The sequence below is a fragment of the Micrasema longulum genome, unplaced genomic scaffold (assembly GCF_059751315.1).
Source record: "Micrasema longulum isolate JH-2025_06_02 unplaced genomic scaffold, ASM5975131v1 h1tg001408l, whole genome shotgun sequence".
Taxonomy (NCBI): Eukaryota; Metazoa; Arthropoda; class Insecta; order Trichoptera; family Brachycentridae; genus Micrasema; species Micrasema longulum.
In genome coordinates, this window is record NW_028278594.1 from 673,720 (window position 1) to 696,002 (window position 22,283).

Here is a 22,283-nt window from a genome sequence, read left to right on the forward strand (position 1 = left end):
GACATAGAACCAGAACCCTGGACGAGTGTTATCCACACGATGATTACTCTCAGGTGAAAAATCCTTAAATCGAGTGGGGATAAGTCGACCTCGTAGTGTAATGGTTGGCATGCCGCCTATCATGCTTGAGATCCTGGGCTCGATTCCTGGCAGAGTCGATGTAAATTATTTGTTTCAACGGTAGTTTAACACTTCGATATTTCACTATTCCTGGTACTGGTACCTGAAGTGTAGGACTTTTCAGCTTACCTTTACGTAACAGATGATCGAGATATGCTGCATTTAATGTTACACTGTAGTGCCTTATGCACCATCAATCTTTGACGCCGGAAAATAATGTTCACTGGATTGAATAGGTGGGGTATTTTCACGAGTCGGGAATAACGTTTGAAATATCATATGTATTTAGCGGGGATTTTAATTATTCTAATGATATAATTATCCATCTATTCAAAACAATTTTTCGTTTATAATATTTTGATTTAAAAATGAGCACATGCAAAATGGCTAACAGTTGGCGTCACATTATTTTGACGGCACACGTCATGCCCGCCAACTGCGCTTCTAATAAACATGGCCTACAAGTATCTCACGAAAACGTCATTTGTGCCGTTTGTCCCATAAAGTGTGAAATGTCTCATTTTCGGGTAATTAAACTTATGCATATTTTTAACTTTTTTAGAAAATTTATTCGACATCGCATGAAAAAAATATTGATGGCCGCTACCATCATAATTTTTTGCTTACCAAAAAAAAAAATAATTATGACACTAAAAAGACCCTATTACAATTTAAACCATCAAATCCACATACATAGAGAATCGGTTAAAGCATCAAATCCACATAAAAAAAAAAGTTTAAACCTTTTAAAATTGATTTTCTACAGGCTGTAAAAAATTAAAACATTTATTAATGCTAACTAATAACAAATTAGATTGTCAATCTCTACATTATGGAATAGTTTCTAATCTTGAGTTCTTTTAAATGAATTACAACATATTAATGCCATTGGAATTGTGACAGCGTAAACATTTTTATATTCCTTATCCAACATTTTTATTACATATTTATCATTCTTAATTTTTTATGAGTTGTATGTAACACAGACATCCTATTTTATCTTATCCTCAAATCTAATCTATGCCTAAGAGAATATTACTTTTTTTTTTTTATTCACCTTTTGTTTAGCTTTATTGATTAGTAAATAAACAAAAAAAATGTAGGTTTAACCATTGACGTTTGATTAAATAGACACATTACAAGCGTGCATAAAACTGTGTCTCAGTTCATTGGTAATTTTTTAAATTTTGTTTAGAAAAATAAATATTTGCGTTCTTTTGATTTACCCAAATATTCAATTTTGAGGGCCATTTTCAGCGAGTTGTAAATAACTCACTATTAGAAAATGGAATCGAGTTGGGGTAGAGTGGGATTCGAACCACGGACCTTTGGTCCGTGAGTCCGAGACACTAGCCACAGGACCACAATCCGATTTGTCTTCTGTGCTTTCATTCTCTAACGGACTCTCATCATGATCAGACGTGATGCTACGCAGAAACATGCCACTCAGAAAAACAAAACAGATATATCATTTCAATCTTAAATATAATGCAATTTATGGTATAATCGTAAAATTTGCTTCTATGAACTAAGAGATTGCTATTATTTCAATTATATAATAAACTGTTTGATGTTATTGAATTTTTTTTCAAAAACAAGAATTTTGAGTTAAATTCTTACATAAATGTTAACTGTCCAATCGATGTTTTAGTTGAGCCCCATAAATATATTTAGTACTCTGAAACACACCTGGTACCTTTCCCGATTTTGCCATCTGTTTAGGCGAATATTGACCTGATTATAAAAATCTTGGCAAGACATACATATAATGTGATCGTAGACCGTGGCCTTATTTAGTGAGTAAAAATAGATGTTCAAGATGCTTGTTTTAATTCTTGCATTGCCGTTCGATGAGACACATTGTGATGCTGTCGTCTTATGCGAAGATCACTCAACCCACTATGTTATTTTATGCTTGAATATTTTACTCTCGTCTCACTCTGGCGAGGCTCAATATCTAAAACAATTTGATAACAGACAGGTAATGAGGAAGTTCAGTGCTACATGAAATTAAATATAAAAAGTGTACACGGTAAAAATTATAGCATTTAATTGTACGGCGGAATTTCTCAAAAATGTATAAAAAAAAATATTACTACAAACTATTTCTCAAGTTCAACTGAATAAACCAACGATAGAGTGTAGTGATAGATTTCCTGTTTCCAGGAAGCCAATTCACCAACCAGCAGAACTCTCCGACGAGAACTAGTAATTTCAAGATTACAAAACTTTAAAAAATCATGGCGCAGATAATATGATACATTTTTTTTATTTTTGGCTTAGTTTGATAGTCTTTTAACAAATAAAAATTAAAAAACCAATGAACTTCCTCATTGCAGAACCTCGATCTTATTAAAAATATGAGTATTTCATAAATTCAATTTTTGACCAAAATGTTAATAATATATTGGTCTTTGCTGTCATTTTTTGGTGAAGCTGCATTTTACTTATTAAAATGATCGATTTATATTTATTTTTTGTTTTATTTAATGGTGTTTCTACCAAAATTTTTAACTCGTCAATTTTAATTTTAACTATCCAATTACTCCTGCACTGAACTGTTATTTAAATTCAGTTCTTTGGGTGACATTAATTAATAGAGCTACTATTTATTAGTATAGTACTTAGCTTCATAATAATATGTATTATGTAGATTCTGTTTACTTATTCATGCAATTTACATTGCTGCTGACATTATGGTACATACTTTAGTAACCTGACATTTAACATTTTCTAAAGTCGTTTTATTATTAACGGTTTAGGGGAATGTATTCCAAAAAAGATAAATAACTACTTTTTAACAATCATTTTTATTTTAAGGGAATTTCTAATTTTTCGCTTCCAGGGTGGAATCCATGGACGAGTTTCGGCTACCGGACGCGGAGTATTCCACGGGCTCGAGAACTTTATCAATGAAGCCAACTACATGAGCATGATCGGTGAGGACATATTATACATAATTAAATTTTATTGTTACCTTAAACGGTTCACTGCCGCTGAAAGGTGGAGAGTGAGGAATCGCTTAAATGATATCAGTTAACACTTTTAGCAAAATATTTTACTATAGCAACAGATATAACAACGTTCAAGCATTGAATAAACAACTTTCCACGACAGTTGCTGGTAGAATATTGACGAATAGCAATAGCATACTGTTATAATGCACAAACACACGATTGGCAGTCAACGTGTTAATATTGCTTTATTTAGTTTGATAAGTACGATAAAAACTGCTCGCTAACACTATCAAAATTTTAATTTCTTAGGTTTTCAATCTTTCTGATGCCCAATGAGGTTTTCCGGGTTATCGCCCCCTGTTTCTTTCGCGGTCTTTTCCGACGTTTCGGTTTGTATTACACATCAACCCTGATGATAGACACTCGATTCGAAAAAGAGCATGAAAAACGTACGGCACGCTAGCCCCATTTATCGTCAACACGTGACGATCATTAAATCTATCTTAAAATTGTTAATTTTATCACATCTGATAGCTTCGTGTCGGCAACAAAGGATGATCTGGTAAAATAAACCAAAGTAGGGAAGAAATTGCCGAACACTCCTCTAGTGGAACGGAAGGCCTTTTGACTGCTGCCAACAGGCCGGCTTCTCCTGAAGAGTTTTGAGTGGTTTCCTCTCCACATGAGCAAATGCTGAGAAATTCCTGATTGGCCCACATTAGTATATCCCTCCTGATCCCAACAGTTTAGATAAATTTAAAGAAATTTAATTGCAGAAAAATCCACTTTTGAAATATAAACCTTGTATATTATAAACAAGGTAAATAATAAAGCAACTCCTATATAAAAAAGAAAAAACAAATGATGATCGTGAAATGTCCAGTATGTAGGCGCCTAAAATAAATAAATTCCTAAAATTCTTTATTGTAATCTGTGATTTATATATCAAATAAATACATTCAACATGGGTGGAATTACTTTCGTGAAGTGTTAGTTTGAAAATCTAATTTAGATTGCGTAAATGTTGTCTCTTTTGCTCAACGGTTTCAATATTTTTTGTCCTTATTATATTCAAGGTAAGAATATTATTTACTTAGTGATAAAACTTCCTAAATAATGTGTTTTACAAATAGCGCTAGAAGGTAGACTTGAAAGGTGCAAATTGAAAATGTTTATATAGTGGTTAGGTCCTCATGCGATACTCGTTAGTGCTATTATTTGGAGTATGGTACATATTTACTTCCAACCTGTTTTTTTAACATCTCGGACAAAAATAAGTGACATGCCACAGCTTCAATATTTCTTTCAAAGATGTATAAACACCATGTAATGTTTTATTCATAATATAAAAACACTATTAAATATATATGTCCATAGTTAGAATTAATTTATTTTATTGGCATCGTAAGCTTTGTCATAATTATTTGACATCGTACAATGATTAATAGTTAGTTTTTTTTAACTAAAAGACTTTAAAAAGAAAAACTAGTGAATAGCATGATGCTGCCTATAGCACAAATCGACGTCCATCTTTCAAAAAGGCATATCTCGTTTTTTGTCGAAATTAAGTTATGAGTATTTGAATAAAAATTAAGTTATATTTATGGAATAAATGGGCATCATACTGTATTAAAATAATTTTTAAAAAACCCCAGCAAAATACAGTAAGATTATTTTGAAAGACGAAAATTTTCCAAACAAATTCTTAAAAAGTCATCTCAAAAATTAACAAATTCGTAATAAATATAAAGCTCTAGAAATTATGTTGTAGTTTCACCTTCTTCATATGCGCAAATGCGTTCAAATGTTGGGCCTGTCGGTGAACCAAATGAACATACAAATTTAGTTTGTGTTAATACTATAACATACGCACACTAGAATATTTTATTTGAATTTTTTTTCGATGCACACATAAACAAAGGTCAATAAATACTTTAATGGTTTTGAGTGGAATATTTAAAATTTGGATTAAAAAATATTTTACTAATAATGTGAAGTACATTTTTGTCTAAACAGAAGGTTATGAAGGCTATGCGCAATGAGTTTTTATGGGTTGTTATGCCGTGAGTCATTTCTTCGACGTTTCGGATCGCATCACAACGTCCATCATCAGGGTTGATGTTATTTATCTAGATATATCTGTGGCTTGGATCTATAAGGGCCAGTGTCGCAAATCGTATTATCACAGGAGAGAAATTATTCAGCCATTTTTGGCGTTATAATTAACTGTTTCACCTCTGATAACAAATATTAATAAAAAAACATTTTTTATTACACATGTGTATAAAAGTAGGTGAATATATGAGTTTTTTTAAAATTGATTTTATCGACCCTCTACAAAATGTTGGCGAGAAAAATATGAAATCTGACATTGGCCCTCCTAGATCCTAGCCACATATGAATGTAGCTCCAAGTTGCAGATCGTCGTTGCGCCAGCAATATCTATTATGTGATTTATTTTTTTTATTTCTCATTAAGATTACAAAATTTGGTTTCAACAAAATATATGTACGTTTCCTTTTTGTTATCATTAAAAAAATATGTAAAAAAAAAACTGCCACGAAAAGGTGCATTGTTTTATTCATTTTTACAATACTACTTAACAGTTATTGCCGGCGCTACGACGAGATGTAACTAGTATAGGTTTTTCAACATTTTGTCTGACTCAATTTATTCTCTATCAGGAGAGCCGCTTTGGCCCGTACAAATACTCTTTCGGCCTTGGAAGAGTGAATATGTCAGTGTATTTTGATGCGTGAAGGTTTAATAGACTGTCCTCTGCACTTTTGCAAGAATGCTAAACTAGTTAGCAAATGAGCTTTCTTCTTTCACAGATTCTCTAGTTGCCGTGTGGCGATACCTTTCCATCTGATTACTAGTCAATTGTCTTGGGTTGAGTTGAGACATTCACAATCAATTATAAAATAGGTCATTTAACCTCCCCTTTCATCATTGCATAAAATTTTATTTAAAAAAAACTATGTAGATAAGAAGCTTTATAATAATTGATAACAAGTATGTATCGATGATTGAAAATTGGAATGGAGTTTATTTTCTTAAGTAACAAATGATTTCCAGGAACAACTCCCGGCTGGGGCGGTAAGACCTTCATAGTCCAGGGATTCGGTAATGTGGGCCTCCACACATGTCGCTACCTTCACCGTGCTGGAGCCAAGTGCATTGGAATTATTGAACACGACGGTTCTATTTTCAATGCTGAAGGAATTGATCCCAAGGTAATTCTCGGTTTTTATTATTCTCATACGTATTAATAATATCTGAAAATGTTCAATAAAAATATCCTTTTAAAAATTTGATTATATTTCTGTTTATTTTAGATATTCTTGTAGACTCTTCCTATAAATTTCATATTTTTTACATATTTCATACCCGTAGGGTATATAATGAAACAAAATGTATGAAAAAGTCTGGTTCTTACATATTTATTACAGGATTTCAAAAAAATATATTTCTCAAGTATGAATTCTTATTTAACTTAACAGATCTAAATAAATTATTTTAAAAATAAAAAATACATGTTAACATGCATTGATGTGGTGATGTAGGGTCACAAAAAACAAATCACTTATTTTAGTTCGCATGTTTTTTCACATAACAAGCTACTTTTTAAATTGTATTTTTATGTTCATCCACATCTTAATTTATTCAGAAATTCTATGCATTCTTTTTTCTTACGGAATATTTTCACCAACGTGCGTTTTAATGATTCTAGGCTCTTGAAGACTTCCGCAACGAAAACGGAACCATTGTCGGCTTCCCGGGAGCTCAGAAGTATTCTGGAGAGAATCTGATGTACGAGAAGTGCGATATCTTCATTCCCGCAGCTGTAGAACAAGTCATCCACAAGGAGAATGCCCACCTTATCCAAGCCAAGGTTAATTATTACACATTTTTCCTAATGCAATGCGCAGTTCTAAATAAGCAATATGCTATACACAAAGTGGATATCAAAGTTTTGTAATTAGCAATAGGTAACAGAAAAACTTTGGGAAAAACAAATTCCAAAACACTGAGAAAAATATCTACCCACATTCATTCCAAATGACAAAAAAATATAATCCACAGAAAAAATATCAAGAATTTATATAAAATATCAGTCTAAACTTTTTGGCTTAATTTAACTATTTTATTTACTGACCAAAAAGCGCTTGTTAGACTAGCCTATGTTAGGCATCTTTAAGACTGGGGAAGTCTACTAAGGCTCATTGTGAGGTAGGATTCTGTAATTTTAGTTTGTTTGTTGTGTGATTCTTAGAATTTTAGTAAATCAAAAATATATATATTTAAAACATTTTTAGATAATGTGTGTTCATAAGAAATTTATATATTATATAATTTTATAAATGTTGAAATTGAATTTAGATCATCGCGGAGGCTGCCAACGGTCCCACAACTCCGGCTGCTGATGCCATCCTCATTGAGCGCAATATTCTGGTCATCCCCGACCTCTACATCAACGCTGGTGGTGTAACCGTATCCTTCTTCGAGTGGCTCAAGAACCTCAATCACGTCTCATACGGCAGACTCACATTCAAATATGAAAGGGAATCCAATTACCACCTTCTCGGTAAGACTGACATTCGTACTAAACTTCCTAGATTTTCTCAGCCTTTTAGATATGCCATGTCAACCAAGAAATTTGAGCATTATTGACATAAATATGCAAGGTTTATTTCGCAAGTGGATTTTGTTTCCTGGCTACTGCGCCGGATGTAACGGGATCTAGCGCCCCGCTACTGAAAAGGGACAGGAATACGCGTTTGTAAATTTGATATGAGCATATTATTCTCCACTCCCTTGTAAGCGAGTGCCTGGTTCTTTGTGCCAACTGAACCTAAGGTCCGGCTTTGTCTTTATCTGAGTAATGTCGGGAAAAGGAGGGAATTTTGACTGTGGCCCTTTATAAGAACTTCTTCGCATTTACTTAATGAAGATCACAGAAAACTCATTTGAAAGAATCCAGACTATTGGTAAACACTGACAGAAATAAGTTTTACATGAGATTGTGGTGTTTTGTGTCCTGTTATCATTTGGGCCTGTATTATTCACTATCATTTGGACGAAATACAGTTCAAAGTGTTGATAAAATACACAACATAACTATTAGATTTAGACAAAATGTTTTTTTTCAATGTTACAATGTTTACTTTGTACCAGTAATATATATCACTAATACTGCGCTTATCAGACACTTTTTTCAAAAAGCCCTTATTGATAAAATGAAGAAAATAGTAATTTATAAAATATTTTCATCTAGAATCCGTACAAGAATCCCTGGAAAGGCGTTTTGGCCGTGTAGGAGGACGTATTCCTGTTACTCCCTCAGAATCCTTCCAAAAGAGGATCTCCGGTGCCTCAGAAAAGGATATCGTACACTCCGGCCTTGACTACACAATGGAACGATCTGCGAGGGTAAGATTTCACACCTTTTGAATTTGACAACATACTTCTGTAACATGATTCATAAAATGGAATTGGAAATTACTTATTTCAAAACGTTTGGTGAAAATAACAAATCCTTTCATTGCAGGCCATCATGAAGACTGCTGTGAAACACAATCTGGGACTAGACTTGAGGACAGCTGCCTATGTTAACTCCATTCAAAAGATCTTCGACACATACTCCGAAGCTGGACTCGCCTTCTAAGCTACTACTTCATCTTCTAGATTATTCTTTGATCTTATCGGTAGTTTTTCTTAACATTAAGATACACTATTTGCTTTCAAAACTGACGTGAACTTAATGAGAAATATATTATTTGATTCTTATCTTTCGCTATAGTTCAACAAATTGTAAATGATCTTTCCGCATCCTGCTTTTAAAATACTCAATTTTGATGTGAAAGCACTCATTATATATGAAATATTCACGAGCACTTACATACTGTAGTTTATGCAATATCAACAAATGGTCTCGAAAGATGGTTGAGAAATACTTAGGATTGTAGGAATATATTCCAAGCAGGAAGTTTGTTGATGGAGTACACGGTACTATTATTTTATTATTTTGATGAATTTTTAAACAATATTGACTTTATTTATAATTTTAACAATGAATTACATACATACAACATGAAAAGAATGATGCTTTCAGAAGGATGAAACAGTATTTGTAGGTTCTCACAAATTATTATTGAATTAATTGTTACAATAAAACTATAAACCGAATGCTTGTTTTATTTCAAATTCACGTTTCATCATATATGTGTATGTTATACGTATGATACCATATTGGTGTATTAGTAATAATATGCTCGGAGTAATAATTCGCTAGAGATGCCCTGCCCTGTAGCTCTATTGCATAGAACAAAAGCGTTCCAAATTTTTGGTTTGGTTTTTAGTTTAACAGCAAACGTGTAAACAGACGGTTTCAGTTTTCGCTTGTAATTCTCGACCTGACTACATACGGCCTGTTGTATTGCTATAAACTGTAGCTAACTTCATGGTTGATAATCATATAATGGTTTTTCTCCGTATGGGCGACTCTATTAGCCAGTGGCGTATTATTACTCTAAGCTAATATGCATGTACAGTGAGACCTCTATTTATCGTTTTTAAAGGGACTTATTGAAATAAACTATGAATGCGGGATAAGAGGTCAATACACAAGGTGATAAGATCGGGTAAAGATACCGCCCTGGCAATCTGCATTACTATTGGCAGGTTAAAATTCTAAAAGTTTCAGATGTAAATAAATGTATTAAAATAAAATTAGAAAGCAGAACAAAAACAAAAAAAATATTGAAGTTTATTGCATGGGAAATAATCTTTCATCGGCGTTTATTTTTTACTGTTTTATTCCCGTAAGTCAACATTATATTTTCGGCTTTGCAAATAATATTTTTTTCAGCATCAGTTATTGAATGTTAGTAGAATGTTTTTAATCTTTTAAAGAAATGCTTCATGCATGCTTCTGAAAATGAAAGTACAGGCGGCGGCTCCTCTTCATCAATATCAACCTCTTCAGCTGTCTCCTTCAACCTTGCGTCACACAAGCTTTCGATAGTTTCTATACCACACGGGATATTGTCGTCAAATGTGACAAAATTGTTGAAATTCTTCTGTGTATCAAGTCTTAGACAATCATCTTCAGAAACCTTAACTTGTTCTAATTGTCATTATATCTCTCTTTCTCTTTTGAACGTTCTGCGCATTAGAACATACACAAAATATTAAAATATGTCAAATACGCATCGTAATTCAAACGATAAATGCGGTAAAATGGTGGATAGAGAAACAATCGATGCGATCAATTTTTGTATGTTTTATATGAAATTATTTCGGAGTTGGAAGAAATAAACGACACATCCGGGAAAATGATTATTCGAGGAACGATAGATAGAGGTTTCACTGTATATAGAATGTATTGAGTTTGACAAAATAAACTAACACAAAATAAATTGAACAATCATAATATATGTAGACTTTTTATATTTTTTGTATAACCAATACTTTTACTACTCCCATGAAAATATGAATACACATACAGTCACTTTTTACAATTTTATTCAATACAGAGAGCCTGTAAACTCAAGGTTGTGGGATATGAAGGATATCATTGATATAATAATTGAAATATTTGTAAACAGATTCATTTTTGGTTCATTGGTTATTGTTGCAATGTCAGTAGTACCTATTTCCTATGTACAACTAAATGAGTATGTTGAACCAATACAGATAGTAAGTATGATTGCAAATAATGTTTCAGGGGTTCTAAAAACGTTTTATTGAAATTATAAATTTTAAGTCAATATTCATAGAATCACTTTAAACACCCTTTGGTGTATTTTATATGAAAATGTGCGCTATGAGTTATCCATAATAATAAAGTTAATATTAACCTCTTTTGAGAGGTTAATATTGCTGCTAGAGCTCTCAATCAATCAATCTCTCAATCTCTCTCAGCTCTCAATTTCGGTACCCATTGAGTGCCGGAGCCGAGATCTGCGCTTCAAAATCTTTAAGCGGAATTTGCCCTGTTTTGTTTCCCGAGGGATTTTTCGTAGTACTTTTTGAACAAACTAATTAATCAAACAACGTCGTAGGCATCATAACAGTGCCTTAACGGATCGCAATTTTAAGGTATTTGTTCATTATTGATTGTATTTAGGGATAGATTCAAGTAATAAAATCACCACCATTATCAGTATTTTTATTATTTATTAAATAAAGAGACAGTTCGTGGAATAAAGTCAACATGAGCTTTTGTTAAATTAGCACAGCGAGCGGTATATTGGTTTGAAAATGAACACCTATTATCCAGTATTTGTATAAATGTATATCCTACATTGATTCTTATTGAAAAAAATGCACAGTTTTGTGATAGTCATTATTTTATTCATTTTTTTTAAGACAAAGTACAAAATTTTAGTTATCACGCTAAGAATGTCGTGTTATAATCTTATATAGCAGAGTTAAAAGCATGTAAATATACTATTTATATAGAGGCCAACCAAGAATTGCAACCCATCATCGATTATGTTCTGTTTTCACACAAAAATTACAAATAAAAAAGATGCTAAAAAATCAGTGCACACAGGCAAAACGCAGTTGGGTAACATTTTGCGACCCGCTAGTTTGGCATTTGAGCTGTTAATAACTTATAGATTACCACAAACTTGGTGGCAGAAAGTGTTAGTTTTTTTGTATGACTTAATCTAAATTGTTTTTTTGATCGCTATAAAAATAAACCATGAAATTGAGTTAGTGCTGTCTAGGACCTATGGCAAGCTGATGATATATTTAAACACCAGATCAATGTATGAATAATGCAATACCGTTGACGTAAGTTAGACTGTTTCAATTATCTAGAACAGCGTTTTCCACGGTGGGGCATACCGCCTCAGAGGTGGGGTACCACGCTTCAGAGATGAGACATGTCGGCATCCCACATATAAAGGGGAATACTCATCAGTCATACAAAAAAAATGCCCGAGATGTACAAAATTGAAATATACGCCAAATTGTACTTGTGAAGTGACCGATAATGCTAAACTTGTTATTTTCGACCATCTGCAAACTTTATTTAGTGATTTTAAAGAACGGTTTGCTGATTTAAAGGAAATTAATTTTCCAGCTCGGTTGACACAACTTATGCTGGTAGATATTTCAAATGAACAACTGTATGAAGAGGAACTTTCAGAAATGCAAAATGATGATTCGATTACAAATTTATTGAATATAAAAGGAATAATGGCATGAATTTGCTTGCGAAAAAACTAACACAAAATATCTAACTGTTAAAAAGACTATGATGGGGCATGGCATAAAGAAGGCTGGGAAACACTGATCTAGAATCTACTTTGTGCATCTTGGAAAGAGATTTTACTAAAAAAAGGCATCCCATCTTAACAAAGATGATTTGTGCTATATGGTGTGCTTTATACATTAAAAAAAAAAAAAAAAAAATGCAAATATATTTCAGTTTAAAAATTTATATCATTCAAAACAATAAATTTGGATAAGTTCAAAACTACTTCCGGGGATAATACTGACAAGACATGAGATAAAATTAAGGGAAGGGGAAGGATTTAGATTGGTTTACAAAGGATATGCATCCTGAATGGGGCATCCAAACAACGCGTGGTCTATTGGAAGCAGTTTACTGCAGACGGAACAATATTTTATCCGTTTTTTAGTTGTGTATTAAAATATTTAGAAAAAAATCAATTGAAGTTACATTTCTAATCTACCAGATGCTTAAATCTAAAAAGGGAACACGAAGGGTATTTAAAAGAAAAAGAAACAGATTATGCTCAACTTTTTTATTTCACTTAAGATATTATACATTTTTGGCTAATTGAAAGTTTTCTGTACAAATATCATCTCCTCGGTTTACTTCTGTATCAATTCTCTATTGAGGACCAACTTACATTTGGCTACAGAATAATTGTTTAAGCTACACATTTTGTTAAACTTGTGTCCCATTCATACTTCATCATTCACACTAGTCATTTTACTTAATACCTAAAACTCATAATAAATTGCTTCCAAAACATGGTTCTTAATACGTTAATTACTAATGTGACTCGATAGAAAAGAAATTATTTCAGGATAAAAAATTATAAAACTTTATGTTCAGTGGTAAAAATTTAACATAACCTTTTTATTTCATGTCGCATGATAATAAACATAGTATTTACAATGAAGATTTGACAAATAATCAGTATTGAACCATCTTCATTTCATAATAATACATACAAGATCAATATTCTACATAGATCGATGGTTGAATTCTCTCAAATAACAACATTACTGGCTCTGAGAAAAACAAACTACACTTACGATGAACTTAGCGACATTAATAATTATTGTGTAACAGATATTAAAATACATCCCACCCCGGGCATAAAAATCTGCCAGATATTTGTTGTATATTTGGTCATATACTCGTACTTAATGTCAATAAATAGCATAAGAAACGCATGTAATTATGACAAGTTCATAAATGACTTTTATTAATTTATGGCTATTAATAAAAACTGTTAAAATTTTGACAAAGACAAAAATTATGCTTTTGATATTAGGTCATTTTAAAAAGTGATTGAACAGTTGTAGTTATTTACTGAAACTACACTTGTCCATTTGTCAAACAGATGACTCGCAATTTTTGGTTTAGCTAACATCCTAATAATCATCACAGATTACATTCAGTATTCTTCACATTTCAGTCACTCGCTCAACATGCACAATCGCTATTAGGTGTCCGAATGGTTGCAAAAAACGAAAGTAATAGTGTACTTTCCTAAGATGTATAATTATCTGCGTATTTGTAATTCCATAATGTCGTGACTACTTATTCTATAAAGGCAAATGTACACAAGTTAACTCCCCGTCGAATACACAAAATACGTGGCGGTATTTTACATTTGACAAATGACATAAATAATTACACGTTCGGATAACGGAGTCCCTCGGAGCTGCGGACACCCATCACCGGGCGTAGTGGCAGTTGGGATAGGAGCGCTCCCAGCGCTCTGCCTGCCCTCACCTGGACAGGCTGTGAGATCTCTCCCGCTCTCCCTCCCCGGACTCTCCACCTGGTGAACATTACAAGTCTGATTTGGAGTTCACAATCATGTAATACACTCAATTGGAACAACCGCACTAATAACTTTCACCTGGGGGAACTTTTACTCTTATTCGGGATTGGGATAGTTCTACATACATACAACCATGTAATCCAAAATGATCACAAGATTTTTATAATTGATAAATAACACTGGAAGCATTAATGTAACACTAGTAACAAAATTAATCTGAATGAAGTAATAAAAAAATAATAAAATAAGATTTACTAACTAATCAATCCCATCTAACAAATGAAAATGGTGATTAATGAAGTCAGGAACAATAAAATACATTACATGATAATATTTTAGTTATGGTACATGAATATTATTTATGTGTGTTTTTGCAATGTGTTCAGTTGGAAATGGGAAATATGAATAATGAAGTCCTAACTAGCAACATGAGATTTCAAAATAATAAATAACAATTAATATGTATCCTGATTGACAAATATTTTTCACGGAGAAGCTCTGATAATGAGAGGGAATGCAACTAAATGAGGCAACTTATCGGGCACTACGGAGAAATAAAAACACCCGGGTTGATACACAGAAAAATAAAACCATTCACTCATACCACAATGGGACAAATTTGGAGAAAATGCGTTAGGTTTATTTCGCTTCTTTCAACCAACTTCTTCCAAACCGACCAAAAAATGTTAAGGACCATTTAAAGGTCACTGGAATGGCAGCAACGCTCTTTGAGTTCGTGTAGTGAGGAAGATACTGGTGGGAACATAAAACAATCAATATACTAGATTTACGAATGGAAGTTTACATAGGAGAAGACAGAAATACTTAATCTGGTTTCTTTATTTAAAAAAAAAAAAAATTGGTATGGTAATTTTATTGAATGATTAGTTTGTGGAATGAATTCTTATTAATTGAGTAAATAATGCTCAGAGTTTTATGTCAGGAAATTATATTTTTAAGTCTTTTCTCGTAGATAAATTTAACTACTTCCATATATCTGACCTCAGCCAATATAGTAAAAATTAAATTGGATGGCAAATTTTCTTGAAAATGCATGAACAAATATTTTAATAAAAACGCACTACTTTGATCGATGTCACTGGTTCATATGAACCAACCGATGATATGAGAGCTGTGAAGGATATCTGGTTGGCTTACCGTAAAAAAAACAATCGAAAAAACTAACAGAGAACAACCTCTGACGCCACACGCTGAGTTATTTCAGAAATACAAAACATTAAAAAATCATAGCGCTAATAATATGATAAAGAAAAATAAAATATTTTGGTTTAGTCTATAAACAAATAAAAAAATATAAAAAGAGACTGAGCTTCCTTATTTTAGTGATGCATAGTTAATTCGAACTACAGTAAAACCTTGTTTTTAAATTTTTCTGCTTTTAATACCGAAATGTTCAGGTCCAATATTCCCCCCAAATAATGTTTTTTTCTTTTTTCACACTCTGGTTTCAAGAAAAATCATATGTATTTTATGCATATTCAAAATACTATTTTCGTTTTAAATTTGAGTATTTGCATATAAAATTATTTAAATATACAAAACCTTTTTTTTTTTTAATGAAATCATTGAAAATAGATAAATATATTCAACATTCCCAATAATGGCAGATTTACAACTACATTTTTTCTGGTGGTATATTTATGCTAGAACATTTATTTGGTCTTGAACATTAATTTTATTTTTATGCAATTATTCCATTTTTTCCATACATCATTCATTTCCTCACTTTAGCAGATTTCCTCAGTTTTACATATTTTTTTGTTGCTGTCTTGAAAAACATAAAAAGGCGATTTTACTGTACCTACATAATATTACACATTTTAAGTTAACATTCAACGAATATTCATAAAATTACTTTGTAAAGGGCCCTTATATTACAGTGGCACTATATAAGTTATCCATAATAATCATAAAATATTATATTTTTACATTCTTTCTGCCACAAGCTATTTTATATAAAAAAATAAAAATGTCTTAAACTAATTGTTCCAATCAATCTAAAAGTGCCTATCGTTATAGTGTGATGATGAACTTAGCTACCGGCTCCCAGAACCAACCTGCCCGGTCATGCCGATAGGAAGAGCAGTCAGGCAGCTGAACACGATCACTTTGGAGATTGAAATCTTTCACATCGGTGAAACTATGTTTGAGAGGCAAATACTCTCGCCATTAAAGAGAATTTATGCCTTCATAATATCGGGCCATCGCTCGAGGGTCCCCGGTCTGATATGCTGTCCCAATTTAACAATATAAATATTTCATTTTATTTTTTATGTTACTTTGGTCCAATAAAAATTAAAGTGAATAAGGATACGGAAATGGGGGGGTGGGGGGGGTTAGGTCGGTCGGTGTAGTCAGGTGAGGTGTTTGTTTACCTAGCCTCTGGTGGTGCGGGATGCGCTGGAAGAAGGGGTGCTTGAGTGCCTCCCGTAAGGTGATTCTCTCCGACGGTTTGTACTCCAGCATGCGCCCCACAAGCTCCAGGAGTTGGCGATGGTCTTCATCCTCGCTCTCCAAGTACCTCTGCAAACAGCGAACAATTAGACAACACAGCCCATAACAGTACCCGTTGCAATTAGGAATTAAACTATGCCTTATGGATGTGGAGAAAATGTGCTAATTTACTTGTATTTTAACAAATATGCATGTACATACAGACTTTTTATATAATGCTGAAGTTAAAGGTACATTGAATTATTTATTCATTAGTGATAATTATGAACATAATAATACTATTTGTTCGTTTATTTATTGAGCGCTCAGAGATGAAATGAACATAAATTATATATGGATGGTGTTATGCAATAATCATTTTAGAACTGAAATACAGTTTTGTGTAAATCGCATATGAAGATCAAATTTGTTTAATTAAGTCTAGATTATTGACAGAAACTGTGTTTCTAAAATTATCTATCTAGTTTTTATTTGTATCTTCCATTGTCTATCGACCTGTTCAGGTAAAAGGCAGTAACACAAGAGTAAAATTTTACAGTATTTCTCTCATAGTTAAAACCAGAATTTAATGGGTATAAAATAGAAAGTTTCATCTCTACATAACACTGTTCTATCATATGAAAATTACATTAAATAACCGTAAGAGAAGTAAAGAAATTTAAAAAAAAAACACATTAAAAAGAGTTTGAGAATTGAGATAAAAAATGTTCATAATGTATTACTATTATTACTCACTGGGAAATCTTGTGCAGTCTAATATTTAGTTTTTTTGACAAAAACAGTATTGTACTAAGTAATTTTATTTCTCAGAAAAGCACCCGAATCCCAGTGATACATTGATTTCCAGATTGAATCACTACAATATTAAGTTGAATTTGAAATGTGGTTGTCATTAGTTAAATGTAATGATTTATTGACAACATGTTTAGGATAAAATGAAAAGATTTTACCATGAGAGGTTTGCAGTTATCTCGAACATATCGCCCAGCAGAACTCTTCTCATCCCAGTAAAGTTTCCCGTGGTAGAAGAACCTCGTTCTTGTCTTCCGAGCCATCCTGCAATGCACACTTCAACATATTTATATACTGTAGATACACAACCAAATTATACAATACAATTCCCTGCACAATAACACCTATCACACTCGTAATCAATCATTCGTATGCGACATTAAATTCAAAATGCAACTCTTAATATTCATTTCATATCTAGTCTGATATGTGCTAATACTTTGTCAAGTGGACAATACACATGACTTGTCACTTGTCTTGTCCCAGCTTGTTTCAGCAATACGAAAATTTAGTAATCGCTGTGAAAATGAATACACGACAGTGTTTATTACTATTGAGTTCACGAAAAATACTGTTTGTACTGATATGTATCGGAATTGTTAAAAAACAAACTAAACAATAAAAATGATTTTTTCTGCCTTTATTTTCAGTAGAAAAAATACACGAGAGTAACGCGCGGGAGTAAGTCAAACAAATCGCTATTGTCATAAGGTCCTGTCCGTGCTGTTTCACAAGAGGACAATGTGGCCGCACGTTGTCGATAACTTTTAAAAACAAATTAAATAAAAATATTGCAAAAAAAATAACAAAACATAATAATGAACCTGCAAAAAGGTATTAAAATAACTTTTGATTTTAATATGAATAGAGAATTTATGGGAAAAAAGCATAAATTTAAGAAATAATAAAATATTAAACGTATGTGAGAATAACGAAGGATTTACCTGTAAGGAATGGTGCCCAGAATTCTCTCCATCATAGCGAGATGCTCCCGGTTGTCATGTGTCTGGAACAACGTAGTTCCGTGGTAAAGCTCGAACATTATACACCCGATGGACCAAACATCACACGCCTGAGCCCAACCCAATTCTGAAAATCACACATACATCCAATTAGCTCAATTTAATTCATTTTCCCATCAGAAAAAAACACACTGTAGGATTATATCAAATTGATCATTTTACAGAATAAAATCAATATCATTTCAGTGACACTAATGTATTGAAATTTTTATTTATCAGCCATAGTTTTGAATAAATAAAATTGGTGCAATCAATAACATTGTTTCGTTTGATGCACACATGGTGAAGTTCCGTGCTGTTTCTAAAAAACAAAATATTAAAATACTAGGAAACAATTTCACTTTTCACGTTCTGTGATGTTACCAAGACACAGCACGCATGTGATTTATGATTTACTTACGTGTATTTAAAATATAGAAATTATTAAGTAAAAATCTTCATATTTTATTTGGTTTATTAAAAATAAAACAATTAACTTACGTATTTTAATTCTAGAATTTTTTATATCGTTTTACTCAATTTTCTATTCGTTTGCCTATCTGCGAGATCTCGCAACTCACAATTACAGAGGATACAGTGGAACCTCTATATATGATCGGGTTGCGGTCCCGTGGCTAGTGCCTCGGACTCACGGCTCAAAGGTCCGTGGTTCGGATCCCACTCTACCCCAGTGGAAGGTTAATGTTAAGAATAAAAGTTGCTATCAATTAAAACAAAACAGCCAACAGTGATTCCAATTCTGATCATGGGGTCGCATCGCCATTTCCGGTAGTGGGAGTGACCATTATCAAATATTACGAATATAGGGGATTGGCAAATATAGAGATTTCCCGAGTATATTTATATTTTTGTCATCATAATTTGCAGGTGTGTGTGAAATATTATGAGTCTGAGCAAAGCGTGTTTTGTTAAAAATGAAATATTTTAAATTGTCATAAAACAATCAGTTTCTTGCATGCAAAATGCATTAATTGAGGGTTATGACATTTTGCAGTTAGGCGACTGTATATTGTCAAGATAGCAGAACAACAACGGATGTGCGAAAAATGTGACATTGACTTAATTTTGTATTTGATTATGAAAGGATTATGTAAAGGCTTTATATGCCAAGTTTGAAAAAAAAAAATATTTATAACTAACCCAAGTATCAAAGTGATATACTTTTATAATAGGGGAATATCACATTTTTTTTGCAATTTTAAATGAATAAGGGTCTATGAAATACTGTTGAGTAAAAAAGCTTTTTTAGTACTTATTAGTGGTATTAAAAAATATTTTTAAATTTATAATTTTAAATTCCGGCAAAAACGGTCTATTGCATTGGCCACTTTGTATGTGGTCATTTTAATTTAAATAGAACATCGTTTCGAATCTCGATGTCACAAGTATTGTCAAGGTCGAACATGTCAGGTTAATGTGGATATACTTTTTTTTTTTTTTTTTTTAAATAATAAGAAATATCAGCACTCTTATAATTTGCCCAAATATTTCAATTTTGGTGGCCATTTTCAACGAGTTGTAAATAACTCACTATTAGAAAATGGAAATCAAGTTGGGGTAGAGTGGGGCTCGAACCTCGGACCTCTGATCCGTGAAGTCCGCAACGATAGCCACGGGATCACAACCCGACAACTTTGAAAGTTATGTGTGAAAAAAATAGTTGAAGAAAATCACATGTGTCGTTGTTTTACGACTGGACGATACGTTACCCTGGATCGGAAATTGACTAAATTCATAAATGATCAGTTGAACTCACCAAGTATAACTTCGGGTGCTCTGTAATGCCTCGTAGATACTATTGTACTATGGTGTTCCATGTCAAATGTGGCACTACCAAAATCTATCAGTCTTACATCAGTCCTCTTCACTCTTCTAAAGTCACGTTTCTGAAATAAAGTTGCAGGTAAACTGTTAAAACACTACTCAATTACAATAATACTGAACTATCGAATAATATAAAAATATTGTCTATTAGGCTACATAGTAAATAAATTGATGGCCCAGGTACAGGTATGTTTTCTATTTAATCAATTAATATTTGATACAGCTTGGATATGGATAATTTGGTAAGTAAATTTACAAATGCAACAAAAAACATGACATCCGAGTCCTCGAAGAAATTAATATCAATATCTAGTAGGCTCACTTGACTTGTAATTTCCATAAATTGAAGTGGTCAGGTACCATTAATGTCCTCCGCGAAGAACAAAGTATTTTCAATAATATTTTCAGCTAGTCCAAATGTTTGTAGACAGAGACTGGATTCTACCCCCTAGAGAGTTATAAAGATCATATTGTCGATATAAAGTCAAAAAAATCAAAATAGGTTTTTTGGCATTTTCAATTGAATAGAACAAGTCACATCAATTGGTATATTTGAATTTTGAAATTGATCAATAGACTGCTTGAATTTGATAGCATTTAGTGCTGCAAATGAATCCTCCCTACTAAAGAAGCGAAGCAACATGTACTGCGTATATCCCTAAATCCAATACAGCGGACGCGATGTATTTTTAAGTTGTACTGCCACAATTAACTTCATCTACATGCATACGATAGTAAAAATAGATTTCCTAATATAAATGGGCCATCCGCAGTATTGAACTTACATAGACGATATGTTGAATTATGGAGGTGAAATCCAGTCTTTATCTATAAACATTTAGATTGACTCAAAATATTGCTGATTAACCCGACAGGTCCAAGAAGTATAAGATTAGAAAAATGTTTTCAGGTGTTGCCTAGTAGGTGAAATAATTCAGACAAGTGAATTTCACAAACATCTAATATTAAAAATATGGATGTTAGAACATAGATAAAATGGTGAATGTTACACAGCGTGTAAAGTGGCCACTTAAACCAGGCAATGACTGGTCACAAACCCAGGACGACAGCCACCTACTGACATGTCCGCTGACGGGAGATGGCTATACTCCTGGCAACCTTATTAGGGCAAATGACAGGGCGATATCCATCACCTTGTCGAATGGCAGGGTTTGATCCAGCCGGGAACGTTAAGTAAGTGGTAAGTACAGGTCATAAGTCCTGTAAATGCTTAGACTTCCATATTTTCTTCTCTAAAATATTATCCGCCTCTGTTGTTATATGTTTTTTTACTATATATTTTAAAGTTAGATAGTGCATCTTTTCTATAACTGCCTACTCTAACTGACAATCCTGTGCATGCCACTGCCTGAAGAAAGCTGATCGCCTTACCTTTGTGTACAGCACCATAGTAAGTATTGAGGGTGGGCTCACCTTTTCAGTGTTGTAGTAGATGTCATAGTCCGAGTTGACGAAGAGGATGTTCTCGGGCTTGAGGTCCGTGTGCGTGAGTTGGTGCTCGTGAAGGAAGAGGACGGCGTACATGAGCTGATAGGAGATATGCCTCACGTGCTCTATGGGGTAACCCTGGTAGTTATTGTCTTTCTGCAATACAAGAAATACAATAATTATATAATATAAAGAAATATTATAATAAATAAACGTATTTATGATGCCATTTAATTTTAATTAAATGGATTCCTGGTTTAATGGTTAAAATAAATTTAGATGTAAAAATATAAGTAATGTATAAAAACAGTCCACTTTTTCTTGTTAGTTGAAAAGAATTCTTTATTATTATTTTTATTGTTTGAAGACTATAGAATTTATCGCACTTTGTAAGTGATGTTGACTTTTTTTTTTTTTACATTAATCATACATTCAATTGAAAATTTTAAAGCAGTTAAATATTACATAAATCAAACAGGTAATAAAAGAAAACCAACAAAGCATTCTTATGTATGGATAGTTAAATTAAGTGACTTTTATTTTTTTAACCTCTAAATGAGTATGGCCGTACCTTGTGCATT

The 22,283-nt window shown here is 32.7% G+C and overlaps 2 protein-coding genes across 12 annotated transcripts in view; one reads left to right on the forward strand and one right to left on the reverse strand.

Moving 5' to 3' along the window:
• Window positions 1–9,266, forward strand: part of Gdh (glutamate dehydrogenase, mitochondrial) — a 50,759-nt gene extending 41,493 nt beyond the window's left edge. Inside the window, exons 4-9 of the mRNA XM_088235606.1 lie at window positions 2,966–3,059; window positions 6,156–6,313; window positions 6,811–6,972; window positions 7,461–7,665; window positions 8,356–8,510; window positions 8,629–9,266. Coding sequence (XP_088091732.1) covers window positions 2,966–3,059; window positions 6,156–6,313; window positions 6,811–6,972; window positions 7,461–7,665; window positions 8,356–8,510; window positions 8,629–8,745 — 891 coding nt within the window. The 3' untranslated portion in view covers window positions 8,746–9,266. The remainder of the gene's footprint in view (window positions 1–2,965; window positions 3,060–6,155; window positions 6,314–6,810; window positions 6,973–7,460; window positions 7,666–8,355; window positions 8,511–8,628) is intronic.
• Window positions 9,267–12,847: 3,581 nt separating this feature from the next.
• Window positions 12,848–22,283, reverse strand: part of LOC148275525 (dual specificity protein kinase CLK2-like) — a 38,064-nt gene continuing 28,628 nt past the window's right edge. For 3 of the 11 annotated variants that reach the window (XM_088235596.1, XM_088235604.1, XM_088235600.1), the window contains exons 6-11: window positions 21,688–21,858; window positions 20,186–20,315; window positions 18,352–18,496; window positions 17,566–17,671; window positions 16,537–16,684; window positions 12,848–14,137 (exon numbers count right to left, since the gene is read on the reverse strand). In XM_088235596.1, the coding sequence (XP_088091722.1) occupies window positions 14,085–14,137; window positions 16,537–16,684; window positions 17,566–17,671; window positions 18,352–18,496; window positions 20,186–20,315; window positions 21,688–21,858 (753 nt within the window). In that variant the 3' untranslated portion in view covers window positions 12,848–14,084. Of the gene's footprint in view, window positions 14,156–16,536; window positions 16,685–17,565; window positions 17,684–18,351; window positions 18,497–20,185; window positions 20,316–21,687; window positions 21,859–22,283 lie in introns of all 11 variants that reach the window. The other 8 variants (XM_088235598.1, XM_088235605.1, XM_088235602.1 and 5 more) reach the window with 3 other exon arrangements.